Source organism: Equus caballus, chromosome 15 (genome assembly GCF_041296265.1).
Source record: "Equus caballus isolate H_3958 breed thoroughbred chromosome 15, TB-T2T, whole genome shotgun sequence".
NCBI classification, from domain to species: domain Eukaryota; kingdom Metazoa; phylum Chordata; class Mammalia; order Perissodactyla; family Equidae; genus Equus; species Equus caballus.
In genome coordinates this window covers 48,729,306-48,745,938 of record NC_091698.1, presented here as the reverse complement: position 1 = coordinate 48,745,938, position 16,633 = coordinate 48,729,306, and the positions used below count along the sequence as shown (strand labels likewise).

Here is a 16,633-nt window from a genome sequence, read left to right as displayed (position 1 = left end):
GTAGGGGGCAGTATGGTTCTGTCCACAGGGCACCTTAACATTCATTTTGCTAAATTTCCATTCTAATTAAGTTTCTTTTACTCTAAACATCAGAAAATTAAAACAACAGGAAAATTAACTTTTAGGCAGCAAAAACTGTAGGCCCCACAGATGGATACATTTAGTTGTTTTAATAATAACTGTGGAGACCACTTGCTTCTTTAGGCAAGCGGCCCTCCAGCTCCCACTCCATCTTTGCATTCACAGCAGCGAAGAACTGTAAAGCTTTCCTTACTTCATGTCCCTTTAACTTTCTTGCCTACGAATGCAAACTATTCAGTTTGGTTCTATAACCTTGATTTTAATACTTTTTAACAATGGTATAACATCATGTACAGAAAAGTCCTCAAAGATAACAGGTCCCTATTTTTAACTATCTTTTTCCACTGATGTATTTTATGTACTAATTATACACAAATAAGTTACCGACACTAAAATGCTAAATGTTTTCCCTCAAACAAATGTAAATCAAACTCCCCTCGCCCCAATTTACAATATAAATGTTACACTGGCATTACATTCTTCAAAATAAAGAGAAAGATCCAAATCTGGCAACTTAGCAAATATTTAAAAATAATATACCCCAAAAAAGAAATCTCAAGATACATATGCACTAATGAACAGTTGTTCTTTCAGTGGAAGCAGCTCTTTATAAATAGACAGAATGACGTATTTTCATCATAAGAGACTAATTTAATGTACAAATGCCATTGCATGCCACTGTAAAAACCCAGAGACAACTAACATTTTGAAAAGCAAGCTGTACTTAGAATGTTTTGGTAGATTGTTATTGTTCAGGATACAAGCTATATACGAAGAAAACAGTTATGCAAAGATGTCATTGTGTTTCTGACCCTACCAAAAAAACAACAAAAAAAACCTAGATGGAATAAATTTCATGACACTATTTTGTATGATAAACTGCAAAGAAATTTCTAATGTTTGTTAACTATAGTACTCTCAGCACCCACCAAAAATAAATAAATAAATAAAAACCCTTCACATCTTCTCAAATTTCAGAATTAAAGAATTCTAACACAGCATATAATTTCTGCTCCAAAATTCAAGCTTAGCATTAGATGAAATAATTAATTTTTTTATTTCTGAATAGATGGCTCACTCAATAATAGATCTAAGCCACCAATAAATTAGCCAATCCCTTAATTTACACTAATGTCTTTAATTCATTCTTTTTTCTTCCATGCTCAAAACAACTACTTTCTTACAACTCTTTCTTTCAATACTGCATAGACTTTCCTTTTTAGGATTATGTAAACTTAGGGGGAGAGGAGAAGTAGGGTGCTTTAGAGAAGAGCAAAGCCTGTTGAGATGCAAGGGCTAGATGACCAGCTACTTTCACTCACTAGTTAAATGACTAGCTCCCACAAGTGTAGATAATAAATATTTATACCCCAGCAAATAAAAAACTACTATGTCATGAACTTTGGGAATCAATCCTAAAAGTAGAAACTGAGTGTGTAAGGGTCTTCTGTACTTATGGGAGTTAATATCAACAGCACATATACCGTCTCCTTATAAGAAAACTACATGTGGACCTGATTTATTGGACAAAAAGGCCATTATATTGCTATGCTTCAGCACTGACAACCAACACAAGTCTTTGATACAGTATTTCAGCTTCCAAAATAACAATTTAAAGAACAAAGTCTGAGAAAAAGCAGATTTCTTTTCTTTGCAGAAATGTGCCTCCTAAGTAAAATCCTGTTGAGGTTCACACGTTACCAGCCATCTGTCTGGGGCATGTGAAGAATGATAAGGAAAAGCCAGTGACTGCTCTTATAGAAGTAGGCCAGGATGGTGCAAAACCTTTCCCCTCTTTGCCTCTCATGAAGTCAGCTGCAGGTGGTCCACCTGTAGATCTAAGGACCTCTCTGAAGCAGATCTGCCATTGGGAAATAATTCCAAGCAGCTATTAAAATTTCTCCCCCCAACCTCTTTGATTGTTATCATTGCAACACGAAAAGATAACACGATGTTTTAACAAGAGAGAGTTTCACAGGGTATGTTACTGGAGGTATGATTTGTCTGCAGATACCTTCTAATACCCAACAAAACACAATTAAAATTTTAAGAAGCCACTTACTGCTACACCAGCATGATAACTTGTTCCACAAGCAATAAGAATCAAACGCCGACACCTCTGGATCTCCTTAATGTGATCCTTCAAACCGCCCAAATTCACTGAAATAAAAGTTTTTTTAAATAATTATTTTGGAAAGAACCATATGAAATAGGCAATCACTTTTCATGCATGTCCACTGCCAATCTGGGAAACAATACTGTTTTAAAGAATTCATATTCTTCTCAGGAAGCATAGTTCTCTATAGTTTTGAAAAGTAAATTAAATAAGTCAACTTAACTGGCCTCCCCAAACTTGTAACTAACCTTACTGATGCCCCTAGATGCCCACACACAACTAAAGTATTTATCACGCTCTACCTTGTTTGGTCATTTTTACATAACTCTCTTTAGATTAAAAGTTATCTTAAAGGCACAACTATAGGGACACAGACAACAGATCAGGACATGCTCATGGCTGGAGGCAGGGAAGGAGCTGACTAGAAAGGGGCATGAGGAGATGTTCACAGTGACTGAACGGTGCTATATCTTGATTGTTGTAGAGTTTAGCATTACGACCATATTGTGGAAGTTCATCAAAACTCACTGAATTATACATTATGAATGGTGAATTTTATTATATCTAATTATAACTCAATAAGCCTGCTTGGGGGAAAAAACCTTAGTTATGTTCATTTCCCCTACGGCACCCAGAACAGTGCTCTGAACACAATATAGACCCATCCCCTCTCAGTCTTTCCCATCTCAGTAAATGCCATCCCCATTCACCTAACATCAGAATCATCCTTGATTGCACCTACCCCTCCTCCACACCCACCCCACAGGCAAGACCCCTGAGCTCCACCTTCAAATTGTACCTTTGGTGCCATCCCCCTAGTCCAGCATCTCTCCCCTGGACAAGAGCGACGTTCTCCTAACTCTTCTCTCCCCTATTCTCCACCTCCTAGAGCCTGTTCTCCACAGTCAAAGTGATCTTTTAGAGTAACTCTTTAAAAACATAAATCTGATCTCAAAACCCTCCAACGAGTCTGTCCTCTTTCCTGGCTTTTTCACATATATGTATGTGTTCTTCTGTGAGTACCTTGTCTGTATGGATCCTTCTTCACAAGGCTAGTTTTGTCTCTGTGAGAAATTTTCATTCAACATTCATTCAATTATTCAACTAATATTTCGTTAGCACCCACCAAGTGAAGATCCGTCTAAGGCACTGTGTGGCTACGGGAGCTCTGCCCTCAGACGGTGCAAAGTCTGGCTGAGGAGAGACACATGCACACCTAAAGGCTGCACCCTCCTGCATCTGAGCCACCACTGGCTCTGTGTACTCTCCCCACCCTTTTTTCTACCTTAACTGGTTATAATTTGGAACCAAGGTGTATATGTTTTGCTTTTATCTTTTCGAACAATTTTATGTTCTTTTTAAATTTCAATACTGAAGGCATATTACATCTGTTTTAAAAAATTAGTAAAGTAGACAATAAAACAAAACAACAAAAAGCTTCCCAGATAACTTAGAATAGCATCTAAACCCCTTACTATGGCCTTTAAGTCCGCAGTGGCCCTGCCTCCTGCTGACCTCTGACCCAGTCTCCCAGCACCTCCCCTCTCACCCAGGCCACTCCAGCCAGACTGGCCTCCTGCAGTTCCCGCACTAGATCAAGCCTGGCTGTGTACCTCTGCCTATAGTGTTTTCCCACAGACCTCAGTACATACTGAAAAGGTCTGTGAAGAAAGGAAACAACAGTAAGAGGTTGGATTGGGGTCGTGCAAAGGCAAATCAGTTTGGAGATGGACTCAGTATAAAAGCAGACAGACTAACGGACAGACTTGTACTTCAGAAGATGACCAAAAATGACAGGGAGGGAAAATGGAGAGATTAGATGGTCACAAGTGTTTCCCTAAAATTAGTCCTAGCAAATTCCCTGCTGCCTTCTAGGGGCAGCTCTGGAAGGAGTGGCCCAAGGTCTGAACTGATGATGCTTTCAAGAGAAGCCTACTTCTGATAAGGTAGGCCACAACCGTGGAGACAGCCAGAGAGCCTGGAGGAGTAGGGCGGGGATGGAGCACACAGGGCACCACTCAACACAGGAGGTTAGACCGGCTCCCTAAACGACAAGTGATGTGAACTTTGGCAAGAGACACAGACAAGAGAGCCTCAATTTCCTTATCTTAACAAAAAACGGTAACAGCTATCCTGTTTATATTATAGAACTTTTATGAGGAACACATATCATAGATGAAAGTGTTTTTTAAAAATCATGACTTCTGGGGCTGGCCTAGTGGCACAGTGGTTAAGTTCACATGCTCTGCTTTGGCGGCCTGGGGTTCACGGGCTCAGATCCCAGGCGAGGACCTATACACCGCTCATAAAGCCATGTTGTGGCGGCGGCATCCCACGTACAAAAAACAGAGGAAGACTGGCACAGATGTTAGCTCAGGGACAATCTTCCTCAAGTAAAAAAGAGGAAGATCAGCAGCAGTTAGCTCAGGGCCAATCTTCCTCACCACACACACAAAAAAACCCCATCAGGACTTCTGAAAGTTTGTCTCATTCTGTTCCCTTATAAAACAAATCTTTTTCCTGATCTTATTTCTATAAATACCATAAATAATATTTATTGCTACTCTCCCAGTTCTTTCAGTTCCACCATCTTCAACAACCCCCTCTCCTCACACAGGCAGATGCAGGTCCTGGTTTAGACTGCTGTGTTTCTCTCCTGGTCCCCACTTCCCTCCTGTTTCCACTGCTCTACCCCATATGGAACAACGTCCTAACTGGCAACTGATCCCAGCCTCTCGCTCCTCCAGCGCAGTAAAGCTATGATCATCCCTAGCTCCTCAATGTCTCCTAAGTCTCCTAATAGCTCTACAATTTCCACTAAGGAGGCACCCCTCCAGACGCCCCAGTTAGAATGCATTCAAGGCCCTCCTTGGTAGCTCCTCTCACTTTCTTTCCTAGACTTACTGCTCTTTACTCCTCTTCAAGTACCAAATGTGGCAGACAAACTGGACTACGTTATTATTCCACAAACAGCTTTCTGATGGTTTTTCCACTATTTCCCCTGAGCTACTGTGTTCTAACCAATTGCAATGCTCCCGTCTCATCCTCACCTATTTTAATCTTCCAGATCCTTTAAAGCCACACCTGCTTACTTCACGAAGCCTTCCTTGGCTCCAAAGCCCCTGCCCACAAACAGATTCATGATCTCCTTTCTCTCATGTCAACATTAAACTTTACGCATTTCAACATTAAAATGTATTTCTAATGCCACTTATCATATTTTACCTTTCTTTAAGCAGATAATTATATATTCATTTCCCTTCCTATATTATAAGAACCTCAAGAAGGGGAACATATCAGAGATAACTTTCCGATGTCTCTGACATGTTCAGTATGGTGCTCTGCATGCAGATGTTCAATTCATAATTCAGCCTTCAACAAATCTCTCCTGCAAAAAAAGTCTCATGCCACTCAGAAAAGAAAAATACATAAAGACAATATTTATTCAGAGAAATCATTCTCTATCACTTAGCAGGACAGGGCCTGAAGGAGAAGATCTTTAATAATGTGCATACGACACACAGAGATTCAGGAAAAGATTTTTGCATACTTGCTATTATTTCTCAAAAACTAATTCCTAACGCTGAGAAGCTTAGCTCAAAGTTTGTCTTGTTAAACTGCTCATGATGAACGAGTAGTGTTTCGAAAACCTGATTTAGCAATGAACAGGTTAGGGACATCTTATGACCACAGACTCAGTCTCAAACTCATCTCAGCAAGGTGCACAAAACTCCTGCCACACAAGGTCTAGAGAGAGTTTCCAGAAATAAGACCAAGTTGCATTCTCACCTCTACCTTAAACATGCAGGAAGGTACAGGCTATCCCATAAGGCATCAGGCAAACACCTGGAACACCTCTGGGGAAGCTCAGACCTTTACTCACTTATAAACTGAGACAAAATCTAGGCTGAGCAGACACAGGGAAGCTTCCCAACAAGCGACCACTCTCATTCTTCTTAGAATGTATACTGTGTCTAGGACAGACCCTGATACACAGCGGGTGCCCAATAGAGGTTTGTTGAACTAAAAAGAAGTTAAATTTTTTTAATGGTACACTGAAGGGCTTCTTTTTTCCCCCAGGAAAATCCCCCTAATACTCTCATTACTGACAATAATTTTCAAATGTGATTTTTAGTCATTTTTTATAACCCTATATTGAGATACGTCATATCCCATCATATTCATCCTTTTAAAGTGTACGATTCAGTGGTTTTTAGTATAGTCAAAGTTGTGCAACCATCACCACTACCTAATTTTAGAACATTTTCATCACCCCAAAAAGAAACCCCATATCCAGGGCCGACCCCGTGGCCAAATGGTTAAGTGCGCGCACTCTGCTTCGGCAGCCCAGGGTTTCGCAGGTTCAGATCCTGGGCGCAGACATGGCACCGCTCATCAGGCCATGCTGAGGCGGCGTTCCACATGCCACAACTAGAAGGACCCACAACTAAAAATATACAACTACGTACCGGGGGGCTTTGGGGAGAAGAAGGAAAAATAAAACCTTAAAAAAGAAACCCCACATCCATTTGAGCAGTCATTCTCCATTCCTTGCTCCCCTCAGCTCCTGGCAACCATTAGCTATTATTCCCTTTTTTTATTGTGACAAAATATACATAAAACAAATTTAACATTTTAACTATTTTTAAGTGTACAATTCAGTGCATTAAGCATATTCACACTGTTGTGCAACCATCACTGTCTTCCATCTCCAGAGCTTTTTCATCATCCCAAAGTGAAACTCTATACCCATATTAAACACTAACTCTCCCTCTGCCCCTCCCCCTAGCCCCTGGTAACCACTAATCTACCCACTGTCTCTATGAATCTGACTATTCTACATACACCTCACATCAGTGGAATCATACACTGAAGGACTTTTAAAAGATGACGGGGCTCCACCGACAGCTGGCAGCCATCGTTGTTCTGTAAGGCTATAAAGAATGATGAACTTTCAGGCTGTCAATGCCAACTCCCATGGGAGACTCTGAAATAACAGAATAATTCACATGTAATTACCAGTATAGTCATCAAAGTTGACTCTTCCTCTCATGGTGTTCACAACTGACTCTGGCTGCTCAAAAATTTCCTTCTGCATAAATGAACTGAAGTTGCCTAAAGTAACAGAAATTATATGATTAAAACAAAAATTAACAAACCAAAGAAAAAGAAATTTGTACATAACTAAAGATCTATCTTCTTGAACACAACCTTAGTATAAATTAAATGAAACAAAAGGTCACGTGATAGAGAACAATATTCATATACGACACTTTATCCTATGTGAAGAAAATGAGCATGTAAAAAGGAAAAAGGACTTTTATTAACTTCATGCCTGAAATATGGAATTACAGCAAAACAGGGGAGTGGAACAAGCTGAAGTTTTGGAGTCAGAACAGACCTAGGTTCAAATCATGGCTCTATCCCTTTACTAGCTAAAGGGTTCTGAGGAAATTCCTGAATCTGCAAAATAAGCACAGCACCTCCTTCACAGCATTGTAGTGGAGATTAATACAGTAAAGACTTGACATAGAGCAGTTATGCAATAAATGTTAGCTCTTATTCCCACTACAACCCCATCAGCAAGGAGGAGAATAAAAACCATCACCACAATAATCATGACAGTTAATAGCAGCAAACATTATGTAGGGCTCACTAAGTGTGTCAGGCACAGTTCTAAGGGCTTTAGATATATTAGCTCTCTTAATCCTCAACACACCTTAATGAGGGAGGTCATATTATCCCCATTTTATACATGAGAAAACTGAAGCACAGAGAGAATAGAGAGGAATAAAGAACAGGACACAAACTATGTTTATAAAGTATCTTAAAAATATCGAGTACTATTTAAATAATCTATCTTTTTTTTAATGTTAGAAACAACAAACCATGAATTAGTTTGAAGGAGAACTACTGTGAAACCAGCTGATAATTTCTCCAAAGAATCATCCCTTTTCCTGGGGTTATCCCTTCACTAATCACGTGGAAGATTTCACTCAGCATTGTTATCAGATTGCTACACTAGGAGAGGAAGTAGAATGTATCCTTTCCATTAAGGACAACACGACAAAAACTTTCACCCTTCATGATCTGCTGGAGCTCCATCTGGAGGGTTTGCACAGCTCGTCCAGGGTGATCGCCAGCAGTTCGTTTAATTCGATGGATAGAGAGACGGCCATCCACCACTGCTGCGACATCATCATCTTCAAGAAAGATGACGCGATTGGTGTGTTCTATGACAGCACTGTAAAACGTTCAAGGAGATAATACAATCAATAATCAAGGATGATTATCACAAATAAAATATCATTAGGACACAAGGACGAAATGTAAATACAAACTGGATCATCCTGCAATATCTCTGATAACCTGATTATCGATGCCATTCCCTACAAGGGTATGAGGAGGCATTGGTCACTGCGGATAACAAATAAAAGGATCTCTGTGCAGCAATCTAAACCGAATTAGATTAGATCAGAGAGCATGGCCACATTTCTCCTTCTCATTCTATCTATCACCAAGTCCTCCAATTTTAACTCCTAAATATTTCTCAAAGCTCCTCTCTATGTCTGCTACCACAAACCAGTTAAAGCTACTGTCAGCTCTCGGCTGGACGACTGCAGCAACCTCCTAACTTATCCAGCTACATTCCCTCTAATCTCCCTCCATCCAGTCTCCATTTCTGCCAAAATTGATATCAAAAGGCAACTCTAATCAAGATTTCTCCTTCACCCAATAAACCACTTGACGGCTTCCCTGTGGCTCTCAGGAAAACAACAAAATGCCCTGCTGTAACCCTACCTCCTTCTCTAGCCTCACCTCCCACCAAACTTCCTGTCTCTACTCCAGCCACACTCACACCCATCCCAAACTCTCACAGGCTGATCCATCTGCAGAGAATGAATGCTCTTCCCTCTACCTCTTCACCTAACTAACTCTGACTCCTTAACTTTCAGTTCAAGCATCATGCTCTTAAAGACATTTACCCATAGGAGGGTACATCACTCTGTTACAGGGATTCTGTAGCTCTTGTCACAGCTGGAATTCTATCCTTTATGATTGATTAAAATTTGTCTCCTCCATTAAGGAAGAGTTCCTTAAGGACAAGTAATCTTTTTATTTTTATTCACCATTATCTCCTGAGCCTAGCACATAGTTTTGCCAGAGAGTTCAATATGAATGTACTAGTGAATGACAAAAGGCTGTTATGTTTCTGCAATTTCCAGTTTATTGAAGCCATATCTGTCAACTCTGTAACAAACCTGCTTAACGACATCAATGACACATTTTAGCACTGACTACACACCTGCAAAAACTAAAAAACAGTGACGCTTGTTTTCTCACTGAGATAATGCATTCCCTGTAGTCCTAAACTGGATCATTTTTCATTTTTAGATCCCCTTACTCTCAGGCACAATGAATGACTCAAATACTTCTTGGCAATTTGAGTGATTCCATTTTATCCTCATTACTATTAGTGTTTTATTTATAAATGCATCTAAGCATCCCACTGTATTTTTCTCTCAAAATGTCTTACTCTAGTACTATTTCCTTTATAAAAGTGATTATGCTGCAAATTACTTCTGAATTAAAAAGATAAGCGTCCACACTGGACTAAAACTACAACGGTTTAGCATCTACACTGAAATAAGTGGGATACTAAGCCACTGTACTTTTCCATCTAAAATCTCTCCTCCCTACAAAACCTGGGTAAGGCTCCGAAAAGAAGAGGAAAGATAATACAAGAGCTCAGAGTAAATACACTGGAACAAGTCTCAGACGATTATCCATTCTTGGTAAACTCACCTACGTGCTTTGAACAGGGAGATGCAGCGTTCTTAGAGCCACATCTCCAAAGAGGTCACCTACACTTCCCTAATTAACCATCTCCGGCACACCATGACTAGATTTATACAAAATGACTTCTCGGTTTCCTGTAGCAGGAAAGAAGTTTTACTGAAAATTCTCCTTGAATCAACGAAGGAAGCTCACCTTGCATCAGAAGCAAAGTAATACTCCACTGCTTTTTCCTCAACAGGGAAGAGGCAGGTTGTGCTGTCCACACGGGAGAGATTGCAGCTCCCTTTCTTGTCTTTCCCTGGAGCACAGGGTTAACAGTGATCAGCAAACATGTAGGAAACCATGGCCAATATTTAAGCATATGTAGTTTTCTACAAAATCAACAAAAAACCATAGCAACACAAAACAATTTCAGCAATTTAAAAATGCCAGGTAGATCACCTTATTTCCATGCAATAAGCCAAGAACAACAACAGACAAAAGGTGTAGAGTGAAATAGCAACTACTAAAGAAAGCGTGGCAGATAACAGTGCTAATGTAAATTTTTAATGTAATATTTCATTTCCAAGTAAAAGGCAAATAATTCATTAATATCACTAATTTTTTTTAATCAAAAGTATGTATAGCCTAATCTTAATTTAACTTTATACAAAACTTGATGGAATTAATACATTTGTATATCTAAACTTATCATAAAAATTACATTAAAAATATCAAAATTATGCAATGAAAGTAAAATGAAGGCTAGTTGCATATTAATATTTATCGCATAACAAAACTCTAGATTTTAACAGTAAGTCAGCATAACAAATCAAGTTGTTGTCTATGCATTCTGATTTAAAAACAAAACAAAGTACTTATAACTCTCTAACCATGATATACCATATGTGGCACATACTGCTAAGGACTGAAAATATAAATTCAGAACCTCGCCTTTCTTAAAATTGGATCTTCTTACATTTCTTTTAAGTCAGGAAAAAGATGGTGCTTTTGCAATGACAGTATCTTTTTCATTCTAACACTTTAGAATTCTGGCATCTCTACTTAATTTGTCAAGTCATTGATGAATTTTTTTTTCCTTTTTGCTCATTTTCAACTAAAGTCAAAACTGGAAAGCATACTGAAAGTTTGACAAATTAGCCAAATATAGAAAAAAAACTATTAATTGAAGACTATTTAAATGTCACAGAGACAAAAGCACCTTTCTCCAAGATCAGGATATAGTAGACCTTATAACCTATGGACATAAATGCCAGAGAATACCATAAATATACTTGTAAAAACTCATGTCTATCCTCTAAAATGCTTGTCTATAAAGACTTGGTAGTAATTATTCTTAAAAATATACATCCAAAGTTCCCCCCAATCCACGATTATTTGGTGTGTGTTAGGCATGAAATCAAAACAGCTCTTCCCATCCAAATTCAACAGCAGAAAAGATACCACACTTTAAGAAATAAATACAAGATGACATTCTAGAAAAGATAACACTATAGAAAGATAAAAGACATCAGCATTTGCCAGGGGCTGGGAATGGGACAAGGGCTGACTACAAAGGGGCGCTGAAGGGAACTTTCTAGGAGATGGAGTTGTCCTGTATCTTGATTGTGATGGTAGTTACACAACTGTTTGCGTTTGACAGAACTCAGGAAATTGTACATAAAAAGACTGAACTTTATTGTGTGTAAAAAAGTGAATTTTAAAATACGTAAAAAAATAAAATTTAAAAATAAGTAAAACGAACACCTACACTTTTTAAATAAATACCACTAGCTTTGGTTAAAAAATATTCTTATAGAGGCGGGCCCTGTGGCTGAGTGGTTAAGTTCATGCGCTCTGCTTCAGCGGCCCAGGGTTTCCCTGGTTCAGATCCTAGGCGCGGACATGGCACCACTCATCAAGCGATGCTGAAGCGGCGTTCCACATGCCACAACTAGAAGGACCCACAACTAAAAGTATACAACTATGCATTGGGAAGCTTTGGGGAGAAAAAGGAAAAATAAAATTTTTTAAAAAATCCTCATAGAGTTTTACTATATTCTTTCTCCAAATATTGGTTATTTCATTATTCAAGTAACATGGTATATTTAATTACATGAGGTATCATTGCCTATTTAAATTAAAAAATCATTACTAGTATACTTGACATCTATATGACTCTTACAATCTATAAAATGTCTTCCAATACACTATCCCATCTGATTTAAGTGGAATACAATTATCATCATCCTGCTTTATTTGATCAGTGGTTACACCTGGAGAAAATAGGAAAAGCCTGAAAGCCAGTCCAGTATTTTCCCCTTTACAGAACCTAAGAGGCTACACTATTTAAACTAAACTCTGCTGAGCCACACATTATCTACATACTAGGAGCTAGAGAAATAAGGGTCACTAAAACACAATCCCTGACCTCAAAAAGATCTATCTCCTGATAAATTTTTCTTCCAACATTTTAAGACCTTAACCAGTGTTTTTCCATTGTTGCTAAAAGCAGGTTAAGGCAAGTACAAAGTAACATATCGGTAATATACACACAAGCAGAATTATTAACAGAAATCTGGAACTCTGGATCCAAAACCTGTACTCTCACTGGTAGACTAGTTTTTCTTCTGAAAAGGGAGGGAGGGGAAGAGGAAGATAAGAAATCTAGTATCTCAGGATTTAAGGTTATTTGAGAAAATAACTTTCTGCTCTTGATAAAATAGTGAAAGCAACAACTATCTAAAGATGAATAGGTTTAGAGTACTTTGCTAAATTTTTTTCAAGAAACCAAGAATTATATATTAACAATAATGGGTTTCAATTTCCTGAAGCTGTCACTCCCTGTCTTTTATATGGAAAGATTTTAGTAATAAGTAAACGGAAAGAGCACACTCGTTTTTTTTTTTCTGTCTTATTATATCAGTAAAATGATTCACAGTTTGCATAGCTGAAAGTCCTATAAAAAAATAAACTTCAAGCATAAATTTAAAAAGAACAATAGTTCCTAATTCAAACAGAGCCAATCAAGTATACTGAATGTAAATCTAAAAGTGAAATGTCATGCATAAAATAAAAACCATTTAAACATATTTCAGTTAAAAGTTAGGCTAACTTACTCAAACAACTACCCCTTAATTCAATCTATAAGAGCCTATACAAAATGTCTTCCTAATCTTAGCACCTTATTGATCAGAATGTATCCTACATGATTTTAATTTAAAACAAAGAAAAAAACTTTACAATTTCAACTATTTTCTCAAATCTCAGAGATTTTAAAGAAACAAATTATTAAAAGCAGTTTTCTAAGTGCCAAAAGCAGACAGACAAAATACACTCTGCAAATTAGAAAAATAACATCAAAATATATTTCCCCATAAAATAAGCACATTTTTAGAGGCCCGGCACATTCATTCACTCCAAGAACAAAGAATTAGTAAAGAATGAACAAAAGAGGATAAGATTCCTCCCCATCCATGCAGTGTGCATTTCCCACCTCTTTCTCCCTGTGATCCCCACCGTGTGAATTGTGATCCAAAATGAGTCCTAGCTAAGGATATACAACAGAAAAAAATTCTACTCGTCAGAGAAATCAGAAAAAGAAATCCTTTTCATGTCTAGACAGAACTATATATATGAGTGGATCTAACCAAAGGGGGATTTATTTCAATTTAAGGAAAACAATTCTTTATATCTCCTGTACTCAATTGATACATTTCCCCATGGCCTGATACAGGAACAGTTTTTACCTGTTCTGTAGAGTATTGGAATGTGATCGGTAGAGAGTTTATGTTCACTTCGAACACCAATCAACAGAGGGCTGCCTCGTCTGTAAGTACAAAATCAAACAAAATTAAAACATTTTTATAATGCCCTAACGATACAAAACTTAAATTTGACGAAGGAACACTCTTCAACTAATGTTTAAATTTTCCCTCTAAGCTCAACTTCAGATATAACAAAAGAATGACATAAACAGAATTTTTAAAAAATATTCAATAACAGAGGCTGGCAAACTATGACTGACAGGCCAGCTTTGTCTGTTTTTATTGGCACCCAGCCATGCCCATTTTTTTACACGTTTTCTACAGCTGCTTTCACACTACAAGAGCAAAACTGAGTAGCTGCTACAGAGGCCACATGGCCGAGAAAGCCTAAAATATTTACTATCCGGCCCGTTACAGAAAGTATGCCAACCCCTTTTCTATAACAATGTGTTTGAAATTTCTCTCCTTTTTAACGTTAAATGAAACCTTTCTTTTGATATATGAACAATATAAGAATGTGTATCCCCTTCTCCTTAGTCACCCTGCCTTTGTATTAAAGACAGCTCTCTCTTAGCAAATCTTAGGGCTCCTCACTGTTCTAAAAAGAACTTCATGATCAGGCTTAAACATCTTAGCAAAAGTAGTGAAAGTACAATTATCTAGGACTCAGTCTAGAATATGTAATTCCAAAAAATATGGATAAAGTTAATGTTTTGGGCCTGAAATTAGAGAATATTCAATATCCAAATTTACAAAGTAATAATGGTGCCCCACTACAGACAAAAGGTCAATTAAAAATGCCAAAATGTATTTGCTTTATCAAGAGATTCTGTTAAATGGAAGAGTGATAAGACAATAGACAAGAAGGAGCACACGAAAATAAACATACTAACGCAAATGTCTCTAAGAAAGGGAAGAGCCTTTAAAGTGAAGGGTCATTTATAGTATACAGAAAATAAACGTAATTCAAAAGTTTCAGAATACATATAATTATTAGTCATTATTAAATTTATATTTATTTACCTTGTGCCAACTGCCTGGCCAGGAAAATGGACACTTTTAAAGACAAGTGCAAAAGCACCTTCCTACAGAGGAAAAAAAATGCATTAGCAATATATATTATAATCAGTTATCAGAAATGCCTAAAACATACTGGCTTCAGCACAGAAATTTTTTGTTCACACAACTGCTCTTTTGCACTAGTTTATAAATAAATCTAAATTTTAGGTAGACACTTACTCCTGAGTTTTGGTATAGCCAACAGCTACTTTATAACCAAGCCTACTTTTGAAATTGGCTCAACAGATAACAGCTCCAAAACAGACTACTTTAAAAGTCACCTTTGTACACACTACCAACATTTCCCAATAGACACATCATATTTCCCGTACATGCGTTGGTAAGGGGAAGAAAAAAGATCCCAAGCTCAATATCCAAAACCCATTCTCTGGCCCAGTAATTTTATACCACTGTTAACTTTCACTCTTTTTCACCTTGACATTGGAGATATGAATGTATACACAATGACAATTATTAACATGCACACTATACCACCCCTCAACCCAACCTCATCAGGGGCAGAATCTAAGGAAATCAAGAATGAATAAAGAGGGAACATGAGGTAGGAGAGTGAAGGAACCACCACAGAACACAAACCGGGCTATACAATGAGTAGAAACAAGAAAAAGCTGGGACGGCACACTACTCTGCCTTGAGTAAAGGGAAGAAACAGGCCTCTATTTTCTCCAGCTTCCTGACTCCTCTTTTTATGCTGCAGACATCATAAGATTTGGGTGGAGGTGGGAGGCAAGGGTTGGACATTCAGAGAGAAGTAAAGGCTTTTAAATGCGAAAGCCAGAGTTATGAGTGGGGAAGGGTTGGAAATCATGATGCATTTGGACTTCTGTGGATCTTTGATATCTTCAATTAGGGCAATTGGGATGGGATCAAAAAGAACACCACTTTTCTCTTGGACTGGGAAATACTTTCCTACATAGGTATAAGGCCAAGGAAAAATCCCCAGAAGGAAAAAGAAGGAGTTGACTCTACTGGCTCAGAGACATGCAGACATAATCCCAGAATAAAAAATGTGCATTTCACTGGAGCTACCCTTGTGCTATGTTACTGACGGGAAGAACACTTGAGCAAGCAGGAAGCAAGAAAGTGATGAACCCCCGACTGTGTGTGTTGTGTAAATGTTTGCGTGTGATAAATATGGGTTTGTTGGTGAGTATGCATAGTTTTTGGACAAACTGTTTGATCTGGGATTATTTTTAACTCCTATGACACTAAACTATAGTGAAAGAATTAGAATTCTAAGTGTGTGTGGGAAGGAAGGGGTCAATTAGTCAAAAAACAGTCTCCCAAAATAATTCAAGCGGAATAGTTATTGTATTCAACTTTCTGGGATATCATACCATAGTTATGGTATTCAACTTTTGGTAAATAAAAGTCAAAAATACTTAAGAAATTAGCATAATTCCTGTTTATCAAATTTAAAGAGTTTATGGTGATTAATGTTGGAAATAATTGTCTTTAAAAGTGTGGTTTAATACCAGTTGTTGGATAACTCTCTCCACCAAGGTAGTAAAACTGGTATCTTGACTTTCCCGATTGTCATACATGTACTTAACAAGCTTGGCAATTGTCTCTGTGTCTGTTTCAGATTCAAAGTCATAGCCTTTGCTTTCCTGTAATTAGAAAGAAAAAAAATTGACATATTTAAGGAAATATTTATAATATCCAAATCTTTTCTATAGAATTTTTTCCTGAAAAATCTCACTAATCAACTTCTGATCTTTTTTTCACCACTGTAGCCCATTACCCACTGTTCAGAATTAAGGTCACCATCTAATTATAGTGAACCCAAAACAGTGAGGTATTCTATATA

General features: G+C 37.8%; 1 protein-coding gene across 2 annotated transcripts in view; it reads right to left on the bottom strand.

Moving 5' to 3' along the window:
- GFPT1 (glutamine--fructose-6-phosphate transaminase 1) overlaps positions 1-16,633 on the bottom strand; it is a 56,455-nt gene that overhangs the window by 16,265 nt on the left and 23,557 nt on the right. Inside the window, exons 6-13 of one of the 2 annotated variants that reach the window (XM_023618967.2) lie at positions 16,299-16,433; positions 14,767-14,828; positions 13,726-13,805; positions 13,473-13,526; positions 10,190-10,295; positions 8,278-8,441; positions 7,217-7,312; positions 2,144-2,241 (exon numbers count right to left, since the gene is read on the bottom strand). In XM_023618967.2, coding sequence (XP_023474735.1) covers positions 2,144-2,241; positions 7,217-7,312; positions 8,278-8,441; positions 10,190-10,295; positions 13,473-13,526; positions 13,726-13,805; positions 14,767-14,828; positions 16,299-16,433 — 795 coding nt within the window. The remainder of the gene's footprint in view (positions 1-2,143; positions 2,242-7,216; positions 7,313-8,277; positions 8,442-10,189; positions 10,296-13,472; positions 13,527-13,725; positions 13,806-14,766; positions 14,829-16,298; positions 16,434-16,633) is intronic. The other variant, XM_023618966.2, reaches the window with a different exon arrangement.